The sequence below is a fragment of the Carassius gibelio genome, chromosome B22, assembly GCF_023724105.1.
Source record: "Carassius gibelio isolate Cgi1373 ecotype wild population from Czech Republic chromosome B22, carGib1.2-hapl.c, whole genome shotgun sequence".
Lineage (NCBI taxonomy): Eukaryota > Metazoa > Chordata > Actinopteri > Cypriniformes > Cyprinidae > Carassius > Carassius gibelio.
Genome location: NC_068417.1, coordinates 29,884,384 through 29,901,157, shown reverse-complemented (window position 1 = coordinate 29,901,157; position 16,774 = coordinate 29,884,384). Strand labels below are relative to the sequence as shown.

At 37.8% G+C, this 16,774-nt stretch overlaps 1 protein-coding gene across 2 annotated transcripts; it reads left to right on the top strand.

The window, feature by feature from the left end:
• The first annotated feature begins 374 nt into the window (after positions 1-374).
• Positions 375-9,516, top strand: LOC127988409 (platelet-derived growth factor subunit A). 2 transcript variants are annotated; one of them, XM_052591161.1, is made up of 6 exons: positions 375-947; positions 1,643-1,739; positions 4,037-4,144; positions 4,231-4,418; positions 7,259-7,379; positions 9,014-9,516. In XM_052591161.1, exons 1-6 carry the CDS (start codon positions 885-887, stop codon positions 9,022-9,024), a joined length of 588 nt encoding a protein of 195 aa, XP_052447121.1. In that variant the 5' UTR covers positions 375-884; the 3' UTR covers positions 9,025-9,516. The 2 variants fall into 2 exon arrangements, with proteins under 2 accessions (XP_052447121.1, XP_052447120.1); XM_052591160.1 differs by having other exon boundaries at positions 377-947; positions 9,011-9,516.
• Positions 9,517-16,774: the final 7,258 nt, after the last annotated feature.

Sequence of the window (16,774 nt, the reverse complement as noted above, 5' to 3'; positions counted from 1 at the left end):
AAGTAAGTTACTCGCGACGCATTTTTCGTAAAGATGTCACGTCCTTGTCAGATCTTGAGGAAATGTATGTTAAAGCAAAATGGAAATAATATCTGTCTTCATAAGTTCATAGGTTTAGTAATGCGACACACTCCAAGTTCAAGTGGTAGATCATTTCTGAACAGATTTGTAAACAAACACTTGGCGTCTCAATCGAATTGCTTAAGTAAGTGATGTCGTCACCTAACTGACGTACCCCGCAGAAAGGGTCACTGAATCATTTTTCAAAGATTCGAGTCACTGTGATGAATCGCATTCACTGACGCTGCGATTCGAAAGGCTCGTGTCTATCAGAGATTAGTTCGTCCTGAGGGGGGCGTGAGTTTAAGATGAGGAGATGAGAGAAACTGCAGCTCATTCACTGTCAGATCCTTTCCACGCAGCGAGAGCTGCTGAAGTTTGAACCAAACATCTTTTACGTGAGGACACGGTGTGGACGGCTAATAAAAATGGACTATTTTGGATAAATGTGAGCCAGTTGCCCCATGATTTTGAGCCTAGGAGTACACATTGGATTTATTTATTTTTATTTTTTAATATAAAATTCTGATGCGGTTAAAGGATGAAGGATCACTTCACTCATGCTTTCTTTTCCTACGAAATGATCTCGCGCACTGATTTGACTTAATTTAGTGACTATAACTTATTAAAAGGAGCTCGTTTGCTTTCACATAGTCGATTTTAGGGCTCGGTTTGTGAACTTGTAGGACTTGTGTAGAGTTTATCCTTTGAGAGGTTTGTCTGTGGGAAGTTATGTTCCCTGGCTCCACGCCGCTTGGAGCATCTTTGCGGCTCCGGTCGGGACGGTTTCGCCTGCGCTGGGACACATTTGGAGCACAGGGGAGATGAGAGCCGCGCTGATCCACTTTCTCTTCTGCTGCTTCTCTCTGCTTTCAGCAGCCGCTGAGGTAAGATGATAAGATTAACATCTAAACACATATGCATTGAGGTTAGAAGAAGAATAGTACGATGGGTTTTCCTTAAGAGAGAGATTTCCTTATAAATAGATAGAGCGAATTTATAGGAAGGACTGTCATATGTCATATAAAGTTCTTAGATTACATACAGTTGAAAAAGAGAACATTTTCTGCACATAAACTTTCAAGTTTCAACACACGTGTACTCATTCACGGTGTTTTTAATGAATTGTTTGTGCATTCATGCAGTTTGAGTTATAAATATTAAGAAATAATAGTGTTTTCTCCACAAAGCTTTTTTTTTTCTCACAAAAATATGAAATGTGAGCTATTTTTAAACCTAATGCTTGACACAGTCATAAGGGTCTAAATGGGACTTTTCTGTTTTCTTGCATGTTGTTTTTTGTGTGTGTGTGTGTATATATATATATATATATATATATATATATATATATACATATATATATATATATATATATATATATATATATATATATATATATATATATATATATATATATATAAAAAGTTCTATAAATAGTTAGAAAGGTTTTTTTTTTTTTAAACCGCTTTATAATTTTTTTAAATAAACACTGATGAAATATTACGACAAACTACAACAAACTTAAACTTGCATTTGATAATTTGCAAGATAAAAACAAATTTTTGTTTAATTTTTTTCACAGGAAGCACCAATTCCACAAGAGCTGATTGAGAGACTCTCTAACAGTGAGATCCGCAGCATCAGCGACCTCCAGAGGATCCTGGAGATTGACTTCTTAGGTAAAGTCTCACTGTTTTCCTAAGTAAACTGTATATCCTAATCTTAAAAGGCAATGGCAGTTGCAGCGATCCATATCAGTGATTTGATTCTTTTGAGTCTTTTCAAAAGGAAAAAGATTCGTTCAGATTCATTCACGGTTTTGCTTAGTGGCCCTTTGTGCAGCTTACATCTTAATGTAATAGGTGGCAAGAAGTATATGTTAAGAGTGACTCATTGAAACATTCACTCAACTGATTTGTTAAAACTCGCTTGCTAACAAGTTGCTAAATAAAGACTACAACTACCACAAGACACTGAATTGTTCACGAGGGAAACGTGTCAAGTCACCAAAGCGTTGAGGCACACTGTTAGGAGAACAAGACTCTGGGAAATGTCCTTTCAGAGGAGACTCACTCAATCTTTCACTGCATTCAAAGTTCATGGACCTCGACACTGAATCGTGTTTAAAGCGAACGCCTCAGCGCTTGTTGCCTAGAGACCGCAGTCCCGTCCCTGCACTCGTGGCGCCACATGCGTTGCTGGAGCCTTTGAACTTGGTAAATGATGTCCTGTTTTGGCGGCACCAAATTAAATACGTCAATGTCAACATCAATGTAAGGCCCCATTCACACCAAGAACAATAACAATAAAGATAACGATATTAGCATCCACACCAGCGAACAATATTGTCTGTTTATTCTAAGCGCAGGCTCATCTGCCACTTTAAACTCTCGAGCTCGTTATAGCAGGATGGATTCTGATTGGGTTTCAATGTTTGGATCGTTCATCAGCTGGAAAAAAAATGATTCGGAAAGTAATTCCAATGATATTGTTTCTCAGTGCCTTTATCGTTATAGCTGTGGTGTGGACTCTGCTATTCTTTAATACTGAGAACGATTTTTCAACTATATATCTTTATCGTTATCTTTATAGTTATCATCCTTGGTGGCAATGGGCCTTTAGACCCTGAAAAGGCAAATATCCACTAAACTATATCATGAATTTTTGTCGCGTGCATTAAAAAGTAGCCCAATCATCGCTCAAGTTTTTGAGCGATAATTCATTTCAGCTTTTTTGTTGATGAGTGTTTGTTTTTGGAAAACAAAATAAAAAGTAGAATTCAGAGCTCTAAAAAAATCATCTTATAGAAAGTTTGTAATTCGAAATCCAACCGACAGTGATGACGTCATTGCGTTATTTGCATACTTCATTACTATTGGTCATATTTATTGCCCTTATTTGCATTCTCAATCGTAATTCGTCACCCTCAGCTCCATTTACACTGGAAAGATGTGCAACTACATATGCAAAACCACATATTGTCAAAATCGACTAGTTTGCGTGGTAAAATATTTCATTTTATGCACCCCACGAATCATATTTAAAGCAGGCAGCGCGGTACGATTTGGCTGGTTTCCGTTTCGGTTCCCTTGACCCTGATTGAAAACTTTTGACGCTTAGAAAGAAATGAACCGACAGGGTTGGTGCTTCAAATACAAACTTCCAGTGCTAATCTAATGAGGAAATGCTGCAGCCGTAATGATATGAGTCTCGAATTCGGTTGGGCCCGTAAGCGCTGTAATTGAAATGCAAACAGCTGCGTCTGTGTGGCTGGTGCCTGAGGGAGGTCAAGAGACTCTCTCCATTATACTGTTGTCATGCCGCTTTATGAGTTGAGTGCGGCTGAATGCCAGCGCTGCTGTAATGTATTATTCATGCCGAATTCCTCATTTTGTGCGCGTCTCTGTGTGCAAGTGTGTGTTTGGGAGAGAAAAGAGGCCGAAGCTGAAGTAGAGTTTGCGTTTGTGAGGTCTGTTGCTCGCTAACGACTGTGTGAAAAGCCGAGTGGGTCGGTCGGCCACGGCGCTCAACCCTGCCTCCTCCTCCATTGGGCTGGTTTCTGGGGGCGACAGCAGGGGCATCTCTGTTCCCCGGGGTCCCGCTGTATGGCTGAATGGCTCTGTGGAACAGCATGATTACATACTGCACACACTTTGGTCAGACTAACAATCCTGCTGTCCCTAAAGCACTTTCAACGACGCAATCCTTTCCGAACATCTTATTGTTGAGTCTGGGATTTCTCTGTGTGTCCTCCGGCGGCGCATATATTTGCTTTGTGATCTGTGTGTAAAGGAGGAAGTTTTTCATGTGTAGTTTGCTGGCAGGTTGGCAGACACCTTTATTCTTTATTTACATTAGTAATCAGACCGGGTTTTCTGGATTTTTTCAATTACGTTCACAAAGAGGCTCTTTCGCGACAATAGTGAGGGAGGGATGTCGGCTCGTTCTACTTTGACTTTTGTGCTTCATTCTTTAGGTACAGAGAATGAAGTGCTGGAGGACGTTAAACAAGGCCACCATAAGGAGCATCTGTATAATAGCAGACACCTCAAGAACTCACACTCCAGACGCAAGAGAAGCATTGGTAAAAAAGCACATGCAAGTAATTACACACGTGCTGCAGTGCTCCCGTGATTGCTCTGTGTGTTTATTGGTTTGTTGTGTGTTTAGAAGAGGCAGTGCCTGCCGGCTGTAAGACTCGCACAGTGATCTACGAGATCCCACGCAGTCAGGTCGATCCCACTGCCGCCAACTTCCTGATCTGGCCTCCGTGTGTGGAGGTGAGACGATGCTCGGGCTGCTGCAACACCAGCAACATGCACTGCCACCCGTCCAAGAAGCACCACAGGACCGTGAAGGTGAGAACACACACATCTCTGCCTGTAAAATAGAAATTGTTTGTGTAAATATGTTTTGTTTTATATTTTAGATATAGAGTATTTATACATTGCTATTTTAAATACTGACATTATTCAATTATACATATTTTAGATGATTGTAATTTGTTTATATATTTTTGATAAAATATATAATATGTAGTATTATTAAAATATTATTATAAAAATATATATATTATGAAAAAAAATATTCATAATTGATCCTTTACATTTGTAAGTTATTAATGAATGATGATTGTTTTTCATATTGTAAAAATACAAAATATAAAAATGTATACAACATTTTTAATTACTTATGTATTTTTTATGAATAATAAAAGCATTTATATATAGATCATTATAAAATATATAACATTTCTATTTATACACAATATATACATTGTTATATACACAAATGTTCAAATGATTATTGTTATTAATAGTAATTACAGAATGTTAAAGAATTTTACTGATTTTGTTTTATTTTTTCAACAAAAAAAAAGAATATATATATATATATATATATATATATATATATATATATATATATATATATATATATATATATATATATATATAAAACTAAAATAATATATAATATTTTTATATAAAATTTTATATAAACATACATGCCATACATTTTATATAAATATATGTGTGTTTGTATAATATAAAATATTATTTAAAAAATAATTTATGTAATTATGTTAAATAATTTCACATTTACAATTTTTTTATAAAGAACACATATACAATATAAAATATTTGTTTACTTTTTAAATATACTTTTTATACTTTATTTATAAAATGTATAGACTTTTCTTTATATAAAAATAATAAAGTATTTTAAATAAAGATGATTAAATAATAATTATTTTGCATGCTTTTTAAAATGTTAATCACATAAAATCTTTATTTAGGGCCGTGCACAGGAATTAAATGTTCTTTCTTGAACTGCACCTTCACTTCCCTTTTTTGCTATTCATTTTCTCCAATATCTCTGTCTCTCCCCTTTTCTTGTACCTGTCACTTCTTTACCAGGTCTACTGTTATGAACAGAACTGTGTCCACCCTGTTGCAAAACAATCACCTCATTGGCATTTGTATGCCAATGACTTTAATACCCAAACCTATAATTCATACAGATATATTAAAACAAGTTTTCTAAAGTGCCTAAATGCCAAAATTAGTAGCCTACATTGAAAAATCCAAATACTGAACACACTATTTCATTCTGACTCATATTTTTGTGTTGCTGTCTGCTCTAGCTCCCTCCCTCCCTGTACAATAAATCCATGTGAACATCTGTCTGCTAAATTTATTCAAATAACTTTACATTTGATAAAGATGTCCTTCAGCACAGTATTCTGACTGATGATAATAATGGGGTGCTCCTGACAGTCTAACAGGTGCTAGCACTTTAATACTCAACTGGGTTAATAAAGACTACAGTAGAGTATTACAGATGAAACTGACCTGCACTTGAAGCCCTGAACAAGTTACTAATTACGCTACATTTAACTGCTTCTTCTAGCAGCTTCCCCTCCTTCATCGAGACCCGCACGTCGAAAACATTTGTCAGAAGTGTGGAACAGATCTGAAGCACGTTGCTGCCAGTCAAAACCAACCAATGAATGATTTAGGCTACTATTGATTTATTAGCGAATAACAAAATCGGAAATAATTGATCGCTTTGATACATTGGGAAGACAAAAAAAAAATGGCACATGCCGAAAATTATGCCTAAAAGTTAAGTCTAGGTAGGCAGTTCCCTAGGTTTTTTGGCCCCCCGATTTTGATGCAAATCACAGATGAGTGACAGTTGTTTCTCCTAGAGAGAGCAAATAGAGGATTTTGCTTCGGTCGCCTGCTTCTCAGATGTTTCTCCTGCAGAAAAGCCCCCAGTTATGTGTCTCTTCCAGAGTTTAAAAAGACACCTCAAGTTTCTCTGCAGTTTTCCAAGACACTAAATCCTGCAGCCATGCATACAGTACATAAAAAATCTCAGTATGAACTCAGATGTTTCTTGCCTAATTCTTCCCAGACCACATTATCTGTGTCAAGCCATTCCCATTCATTTTAAAGTGCCTTTCCTACAAGTCAGAAATGATCTCATTTGTAGGACCTATAGGTGAAACGTCTGAAAGTTGATACTATGACCTTTTACCTGCTTTCTCCTTCACTGAGCACTTTTAGTGTGTAAGGAAAATCAGTTTTGTTGATGTAAATCCCCATGCGCACCAGGCCGTGACCGTGTTTGCCACTTGTCAAGCTCATTTTCGGCATGTAAAGCTTTTCACATTTCTCAATTTCAAAGTAACAAGAGTGAGGCGTAGGGAGTGCCAAAGGGAGGACAATGTCAGCGAGAATTTCAGGGCCGCTGAGCACACAGAAAGCATTTCAGGCCAGACTTCCGCGGCTAGTTAACGAATAGCCCTAACCTTGAGTTAACCGCGGCAAATACTGTGTCTGTCTGTAACGCCGCGGCTGTGGGGTGTGTTCTGTTGAGTTTATCTAGCCAGCTATGTGTGTGAGTGTTCAGACCTGAATAAAGTATTGTATAAGTGGGCCTGCAGGGCAGCTGAATTGGCATGGAGGGAAAGAGTCTGTCTGTATGATGTGAGATGTGTGTGTGTGTGTTTACAAAGAGAGGTTTGTGGCGGCTCATCTGCACTACAGGAAACCGACGAGTCACATTTATCTCTCGCCTTATCTCACCTCTGGAACAGCAGAGGAAAAGTAGACTGTTGATAGGGTTATGAGTGTGTGTGCGTGCAGCTCAGGATGTTCCCACACTCACTCTTTCTTTCTCTCTCTCTCAGGTGGCCAAGGTGGAGTACGTACGCAGGAGGCCGAAGCTCCGGGAGGTGCAGGTGCAGCTGGAGGATCATCTCGAGTGCATCTGCACGGCCAAACATCACTCAGAGTCCTGCATACACACGGGTACACTTATAATCGTTTGTTTTCCCACACCTTGTTTTATATTTCCCTTTCCAGCCTTTTTTCTTGCCCTGTCGTTTCCCTTCACTCTCCTCTGCTAAAAAGCCAGCCTAGTCCAAGGGCTAAAAAAAGTCAGTTATATATAGAGCGAGAGATAGAGAGAGTTTTATGTAGTCATTTTAATAATATTTTAATGAATGACTATACTGTAAGAACTACGGAGCCCCGCACATGACATGCAAGGAAAAATGAATTGTGCGCATGATTTACTAATTCGTTCCCCCAATGTACTAAAATGTGCACACAATTACTATTGCATTCCCTCAATGTAATAATCTTCGCCTACCGTCTTGGGAGAAACAAAACTCTGACCTTCAAAACAACGTGATGTCCAATGTTTCATGTCTCCCTTCATTATATAATGTGGCCACGCCCCCGCGCTGAACGTGCTATTCAAATTTAAACTGAAGCGCGCGGCTTGAATACGCCCACACAGAAGAAAAAGCAGCTAGACTGTTCTTCAAGTTTTTCATTTTACTGTTTGCTTCACGATGAGAGGAATAATTCATAACTCACCCCAAAAAGATGCTAACTCATTGTTTACCGTGAAGCTGTGTGCGGAACAACCAATCAAAACTGACTATGCCAATTGACCAATCAGAACACAGTATGCTACCGAAAGGTGGGGTTTAATGTACTAAAGTGTGCACACAATTACTATTGCATTCCCTCGATTTACTATTTTGTTCACTCGATTTATAAATTGTGCGCACGATTTACTAATTTGTTCCCTCAATGTACTAAAATGTGCAAACAATTACTATTGCATTCCCTCGATTTACTATTTCGTTCACTCGATTTATAAATTGTGCGCACGATTTACTAATTTGTTCCCTCAATGTACTAAAATGTGCAAACAATTACTATTGCATTCCCTCGATTTACTATTTCGTTCACTTGATTTATAAATTGTGCGCACGATTTACTAATTCGTTCCCCCAATGTAATAAAATGTGCAAACAATTTCTATTGCATTCCCTCGATTTACTATTTCGTTCACTTGATTTATAAATTGTGCGCACGATTTACTAATTCGTTCCCCCAATGTAATAAAATGTGCAAACAATTTCTATTGCATTCCCTCGATTTACTATTGCTATCACTTGATTTGCTAAATTGTGCGCATGATTTAGCAAATCGAAGGAAACAAAGTAGTAAATCTGGCACATAATTTATAAATCGAGTGAACGAAATAGTAAATCGAGGGAATGCAATAGTAATCGTGTGCACGATTTAGTACATTGAGGGAACGAATTGGTAGTTCGTGCACGCGATTTAGCCTACTATTTTTTCCTGCATGCCATGTGCGGGGCACTGTAAAGAACAAAGGAACAAATTGCTAACTTTATTAAAATTTTAAAAATCTAACTTTATTTTCCGTAAGTTGCACACTTGACCTCTATAGACCTTGAAGAACAAATAACAAAGAAACAAATGAAAAGCAATCAAATAATATAAATTTTTTGTCCATTTCCATCCGTTTCCCCTTTCCCCTATTGGCTTTCCTTGTATGCAGCTTTTTTGTCAGTTCTGCAGGTGTGCTGTCAAAGCCTAACAAGGTCTTTTCTTCACAGCAGATATAAGGTGAGCGTGGCACTGGATAAAAGAAAGCAGAGGAAGGCCATGGCATCCAATCAGATAACTCAGACTGCACGACAGCCATTGAGTGATTTCATCTGAAAAGACGAGGCGGATATGAACTGTTCAACCCCGAGCGAATCAGGACAGCCTTTTTGGATCGCTTTGGACTTTTGATGCACCTTTAGAAGCACCCCGAGAGAGACTTTGGTTTTGGATTAAGACCCAGGGGAGCCAAGCACAACAAACTAGAGACTGCAATGACAGAGACTTTGAGTTGCAGACATTGAAATTCTGATTCTATGACCTTTTAAAGGAGCATCTATCATGACTTTATTTGTGTATCAAAATCTATTTTCTCCATCAAATATCTGTATCATCTTATTTTTGTAACTGCCAGTTTTCTATCAACACTGATCTTCTCTTGTATATGCCGTAGAATGAACGAGTACAACAAAACACAGTCTGCAGTAACTAATACTAATAAAGTGCATACATTTTATTGTGTTTGTTTGACAGACGACTGTCCCGAAGATCAGTATGATTGTGTGCATTCATTACACCGTGTTCTAGCCAGGACCATTGTGTTAAATCTTATCTCTTCTATGTCTCTTCCTATCTGAATTTTCTCTCAACCAACTGCAAACACAGCAAACAATGAGAGACAATACATTTTTTTTATAGTCTACTTCAAATATATGTTTCAGGTCAACTTATTAAGGAGATGAATGCAACCCCAATGTCCTGTTTGCTATTTTGGGAGCAAACTGTGGATTCTGATGATAACTAAGCTATTGATCACACATGGTTGTAATAAATGTTAAATGTAGTTTCTATGTATCTGTGTAATACTGATGACACATGATATATTTAATCACTTTTAAGGCCTGTTCAGACAAAGAAAGATAACTACATGTATAAAGATAACTGTATTAGCTTTCAGACCCTCAGATGATATCATCTGTTTGTTCTAAGCGCAGGCTCATCTACCTCTTTAAATTATCGAGCTTGTGACAGCAGGATTGATTATGATTGGTTGTCAATATTTTCTTTCTTTTTTTATCAGCTGGAAAAAAAATAATTCTGAAAGTAATTCCAACGATATTATTTCTCTGTGCCTTTATCATTATAGCTGTGGTATGGACTCCGCTATTCTTTAATATCGAGAACGATTTTGAAACTATATTGTTTGTTTTATAGTTATCCTTCTGGTGGGAAAGGGCCTTTAGATATGTATTAACAACTAAACATTTAGTTAATTTTTTAGGCGACCACTCTTATGAAAATTAACCATGTTTAAATTATATTAAAGTGATTATTACGTTTTGAATATAGTTTTTGTATATATTATGTATGCTGGAGCTGTGAAAGACACTTTTTATTATGAATGGATGCACTTCTTTTGGACTGATGCTCTGCGACACCCACTGAGTAAACCGCTTGGAAGATCAAAGACAATCTTTGATATAATTTGTCTCAAAAAAGAAAGTCATATACACCTAGGATGCCTAGAGGGTGAGTAATCCTTGGACTAATTTTCATTTTTGGGTAAACTAACCCTTTAAATTTACAAAACTGTACTTGAGAAAAAGCACTGTGACTTGTAACCCCGCCCCCTCCAAATCTAATTGGACATTAATAGCATACCTTAAACATCAAACATGGATGAGGAGATACTTGATTGTAGAAGGTCTAAATATAAATAATAATAAAAAAGATAAAAACCACAGTCCTTCCTATTCGCAAAATACGCAAGCTGAGTAAGGCCCCCGAAACACCAGGGGGCCCCCTTGCTCTCAAAGATGATTTCATTTTAGTTTAGTTTTTGAATTCAGCCAGCGGTTATGAAAGCATGAATGATCATTTATTTAAAGAGCCACACAGATGCGAACTCAAAAATTACCTGTAATACAGTGTATGATGTAGCTGTCCATCAGTGTAAACAATGTGCAAAGTAATTAAACCAAAAAGTACACGATTTATAGTTATTGGCTTCTAAAGTAAGGAGTCGACTCTGAATCGCTGAAACGAGTCGTTATAGATTTTAAATCTATTGCCCATCTCTATGTATGTCACTAGGAGCACTTTGCATAATAATATCCGCCTACCGTCTTGGGAGAAACAAAACTCTGACCTTCAAAACAATGTGATGTCCAATGTTTCATGTCTCCCTTCATTATATAATGTGACCACGCCCCCGCGCTGAACGTGCTATTCAAATTTAAACTGAAGCGCACGGCTTGAATACGCCCACACAGAAGAAAAAGCAGCGAGACTGTTCTTCAAGTTTTTCATTTTACTGTTTGCTTCACGATGAGAGGAATAATACATAATTCACCCCAAAAAGATGCTAACTCATAGTTTACCGTGAAGCTGTGTGCGGAACAACCAATCAAAACTGACTATGTTAGTTGACCAATCAGAACACAGTATGCTACCGAAAGGTGTGATTTAAGGAAACTGAATCTTTTGAACAGCTTTGCACTAACCGTTTGGGGATCTCTGAGAATTGAGGTAATTTTAAAATGATATTTTCACAAAAAAATTTTTAACCTTGGATGGATTTAAACCTGTTGTACAGGATTTATAAACAGTGATAGGAAGCTTAGAATTTTCATCTTACTGGCTCTTTAAATGAGGTGGGCTCTCGCCCTTTCTACATAAAAATCAGTCAAATCAGGTTATGTTAATGTCATACAGTCTTGCTCGAGATAAAAAAAAAATTAGTTGAAAGTGTACCGAGTGGCGGAAGAGTCAAAGAGTTTCTCAAGTGCTTTTCACGATACGAGATGGAGTGAAACGTACAAATGTGTTTCATTCATTTGTTTATAACAACTCATATCCCCACCCTCCAACATAGTTTTGCCCCCAGAAGACCCCAAAAAACATCACATTTTCCTCAAGTTGCACAAATAAAAAATATAAAACATGCCGTGAGTTGTAGCATTTAAATTACATTTAAAGTTTAATGCTCTTTAGCTGCATCCCTCCCATACATCACGCTGAGAGAGATAGCGAAAAGAGAGAACTGTTCTGATTGGCGGTTGTAATATTGACTGTGCCACGACACGCCCCATTTTTGCATTTGCTTTGTTGGACAATTTGCTAGTTTTGTCCAGGGGGCAAGGAACTCGACCGGAAGTTGAAAGCGAATAACTTTACATCTGAGGCGTTTAAAGACTCTGTTTGTCCATTATTTATTTCTAAAGATACACGACAATGTATAAAGGGCTCCATTACCTTCTATGTTACATTATGGCCCCGTAGAAACAGTTTATGTAAAAAATAGGCTAACGATTGCATCATAACCACTTGACTCTCTGTCGCATTACCGTACAGACAGGAGGATAAGCTCGCAGGCAATTAACTTAATATGGCGTACTGTCGTTACATTTTAGAATACTATACAAAATAATTAATCAGAATACTTACTCCTGCTCACTCACGACAAAGAACTCCCCGCTCAAGCTCGCCGTCTCTGCAAGATTAACGATGGCAGTTTGCACGCACAGCTACTAGAAGATTTACATCTGTCAGACAGGTTGTTGACGTCGTCAAGCTTAGTTTGAGTCTGCGCGTCAGAAACGGAAGTGCTAAAAAACACTAAAAATGGGCTTCACTTGTCTCAATTGAGTTCCAATGGGGTCGCTTTGTCCATTTCTTTTACTGTCTATGGTTTTGTCATCTCTTCACGTCACCCCTGTTTTGGACACGATAAGTAAGAGCTGCTCTGGAAGATTTTAAAGCATCAAATAACACTCTTATTTCTTATTCATGCAGCACTCTCTATCACGATGATAACTGAAATTATGGAGGCTGCATTGTCAGGTTTTGGCCTATCTAAAGCAAACATTACTCACACAAACACACACATTATATCCAAACCATAGTGATATCTCTAGACCAAATTGTGCCCTGGGTCTGCCTGCTTCAGAAACTTTGATGGGGTTCCCTAAATTGGCCTGGCCAGCATGGTTTCAAAATGAGAGCTAATTATAGTTGCCAGCATTCACACAAAAAAGCTGTTGTAGACAGTGGTTAGCTGAGAGACAAAGTCAAATGAGCATCATGATGGTTTGAGGTCATGTTACGTAAGGCATCTCTCCCTCAAATGCTGTTAGATGTTGGTTTTTTTGGACTTAAACATGCTTTATTTATTTTAAACCACCAGTTTGGGTGTGTTTGAAGGCACAATGGGGCCAATGTGAGTCATTTGTGACTTTGACTTTGTTGTGATAGTGACATAAGTAAGTGTTGTGTGATGAGCATGTGTGGGTGTGATTGGTAGTAGGCTACTTATACCAACATGTCAATAGTGTTTCAAAGCTACCTAACAGGTGCACTTCACTGTGAAGTCTGTTCCAGAAAGCCAGTGAGGCCAGAAGTGTTCTTTATTATAATGTTAAACTGTTGATTACATTTTTTTTCAATAAGAAATACTGAAGATGGACTGTTTTGACAATTTCCATGTGTTGTGCTATTGCATTGTTGCTTATTAGTGTGTTATGCTAAGTAACACTATTTGTGGTGTATTTTTATGCTGATTATTGCATCATAAGCAACTGGCTAACATTATTCTCTACTGAAATTCATTTCGAGTTGCATGCATTTCTTGTAAGCAGCACAAGTTGTTCTGCATATGTATATTTTAAAAAGTGAGGCAGTTCACTAAAATTTGGAAACTATATTGATACTCATTTAGCTTCCAAAAGAAAGAAAATGAGATAGAAAAGGAAAAGAGCAATCTCTGAAGCAAACAAAGGAAAGGATACAGAGAGTTTGTTTCTCAGACTCACATTTCAACCTATTTTTCTTTCTTTCATTCTCATGTCCCCTCTCCCGTCTGAAATCCTTCTTGTGAGTACAATAAACAACCACTTCACTTGTTTTATCCTTACCTCAGCAACTGGCATCTTTTGATATCGTTTGAGAAAGTTTCTCCTCCAGGGTAGAATTGAATATAGTCTCTATAACACAACGTGATTGTTCTTAAAGAAAATGGCTTTTGTTTCACAAAGTGTTGATCTGATATGAAAGATATCCGGACCTCCAGGCAGGTATGTCCATTTCCTGCTTTAAGCTATCTCACCTGGCAGCTTCCTGACTGAAGGGCTATATGTAATCTTACATCTTTTGTCACAACATACCTGAAATTGGTTCAACAGTCAGTGTACTCTGTGGTTACTGCAGTCATACTAAAGCAAGAAGCAACTCAATGCCATGCTTTACATTGATTTTATTATGTTTAATATGGTAACAGGTAGCTAAAATTGGTAAAATCACAGAAAAACTTCCTGCCATGATGTGAAGTATATTTTAGGATGATCTTAATGGCTGCTAAGTAGTCAAAGGTGCTCAACAATCACTGGTATAATCTGTTCTTCAAATTTGCTTTGGATGCATCCTCCACTGCAAGACTTTGTTTCACCCATTCTATTGTCCACCGTGGAATAATTGTAAGATCACTTAGAAACATATATAGCAGCACATATCTCTTTTATATGCCAATGTTTAATCATATTAAGATTCAACTTTGGATGGAAACCAGGCTATTGTAAAGATCAGGTTGGGAGATGCGGTCAGTAGTGGTTGTATACAAAATCACACGAAACTGACGATTTGTGAAGTCCTTATGAATTTGAGATCAGTTTGGAAGATGTGGTCAAAAGCGTATGTAAACGACAGCGCTGCTAAGTCTGGTTTTCGATGTCTCAGGTCTGCATGTGAAGGATTAGTCCAGCTGTGACATTCTACTTTGAGAAACAGGGTAGGTTAATACTCTCGAGGGGGGGAGGGATGAGGATTTGATCCAAGATGAGAGAGAATGTGTGTGAGTGGATATGTGTGTGGTGATAGGGGAGCTACTGAGGCTCAATCAGAGCAACAATGAGGAGAAGTAGAGACATGCCGGTCCGGAACAAAAGGATGGATGGAGTGCAGAGCTAGAGGGAAAGGAGGGAGGTCAATGAGTTGGGTGGGGGGATCTGAGCTAAACTGGCTGATCACTATCAGCTAAATGGTCTCTCTTCAACAGCATTCATCCATCCGTCAATCCGTCCTTCACACACACACACACACACACACACACACACACACACAATATGCCTCATCCCTGAGCCCTACATGGAACTCCCACTTTGTCTCTGTTAGACTCTGAGACAAAAGAACAGAGGGAGAAAGAGCCAAAAGAGAAGGAGATAGCGATAAAAGGAACTGATAAACGGATGTGTTGTGGACACTAAGTGCTTTTTGATGAAGTGTATAAAATATATAAAATAAAAGTATATAATGTCTATCTATCTACTGTATCAGAAAGTTACTTTTAATAGTAATGCTTTACAGTATTGTGTTACTCCCTAAAAAGTAACTAGTTACATTACTTAGTTACTTTTTTATGGACAGTAATGCATTGTTACTTTGGTGTTGCTTTTTCTCATTTGGGCTGGGCTTTCTTGTTTGTTTAATATAAAAAGTTATATTCTTGGCGAATGCAAAAGACCGTTTACGCCAAAAGTGAAATAAATACACCTCAAGCTCTAGGAAATGTACTGTAAATTTATATCTATTCAGTAGAGCAATGTAATTATCATGTTCAAGGTCCAGAAACGTAGCAAGGACATTGGTAAAATAATCCATGTGACATCGTAATTTTACGAAGCTACGAAAATACTTTTTGTACGCAAAGAAGACAGAAATAACGACTTTATTCAACAATTTGTCTCCGCGTTCTGTCAGCTGCACTACAAGGATATGTTGTTTTCATTCATATCAAAGCATAAGCAACGTAGAAAACTTATCTGTGTTATGCATCTGACACAAAACACGGGGGAGAAAAATTCAGATGGTCTTTAGTCTATAGTTTTCAGAAATTTACATGACAAATTTTCTTTATCAGTAAACAAAATTGAAATGGTAAAAAACACTTTGGCATGAGAAATTAATCTTTAGTTTTCAAAAGTGAGTGGAAATGTTTAATAGTTTATAGAGAGAGTAAAAACAGATCTGAAGTGGAGGAGGGATTCCGGAAGGACTGCATCTGCTCTTATCGTTATCATGGGTGGAATTATTTGGGCATCTGCCCCACAAACATTAATAAGGAAACTCCGTCGGTGAAAACTTTCCAGGAGAAACCACTACCAGAATCGCAGTTCATGCAGTGATCCATTCTCTTATGTCACAGATTGTCCCCTAACCTATTTATTCTCTCTTCCTCTCTCACACACCCACACACCAGCCATTTGCAGGATTACGATCTGCTTCCGTTCATCCGGTGGCAGAGATGACGATTCCGTTTCTGCTCACGTTCAGGTTTAATCCATCTGCAGTTTTTCATTATACACAAATCCATTAAAAGCCTGGTTGAGGGTGACAGGGCGAGGGATCTCGAGCGAGTCACATTTAACACACCGGGCATCACATCCTAGGGATTGGATATCCCAGAATTACAGGATATAGTGCAACAATGTCTTGTGTATATATAGACAAAAGGATTACCATTGGAAAACGCCACAGAGAGATTTGATGCTAAAACCTTTTTTTTATTATTGTTTAAGCACACATGAGTGAGAGAGATGTAAAGCGCAATAGTGGACAGAGATATCCTGACTTGGGATATCTAATCCAGATTAACAGATATGGCTATTTCTAGCTCAGTTGCATCAGTAAAGTCTTAAATGAATTAATAAATATGTATGCAATGTAAGTTTATAATTGAATGTGTTATGTCTATTTTTGTGTGTCTCTTGCATCGTAAAGTTTTA

Excerpts from the sequence above, each read along its gene's own strand:
- LOC127988409 (XM_052591160.1), top strand. The coding sequence starts at position 885 with ATGAGAGCCGCGCTGATCCACTTTCTCTTCTGCTGCTTCTCTCTGCTT. Across the intron at positions 948-1,642 it reads TGCTTTCAGCAGCCGCTGAG|GAAGCACCAATTCCACAAGA; the intron begins GTAAGATGATAA and ends TTTTTTTCACAG. Across the intron at positions 1,740-4,036 it reads CCTGGAGATTGACTTCTTAG|GTACAGAGAATGAAGTGCTG; the intron begins GTAAAGTCTCAC and ends TTCATTCTTTAG.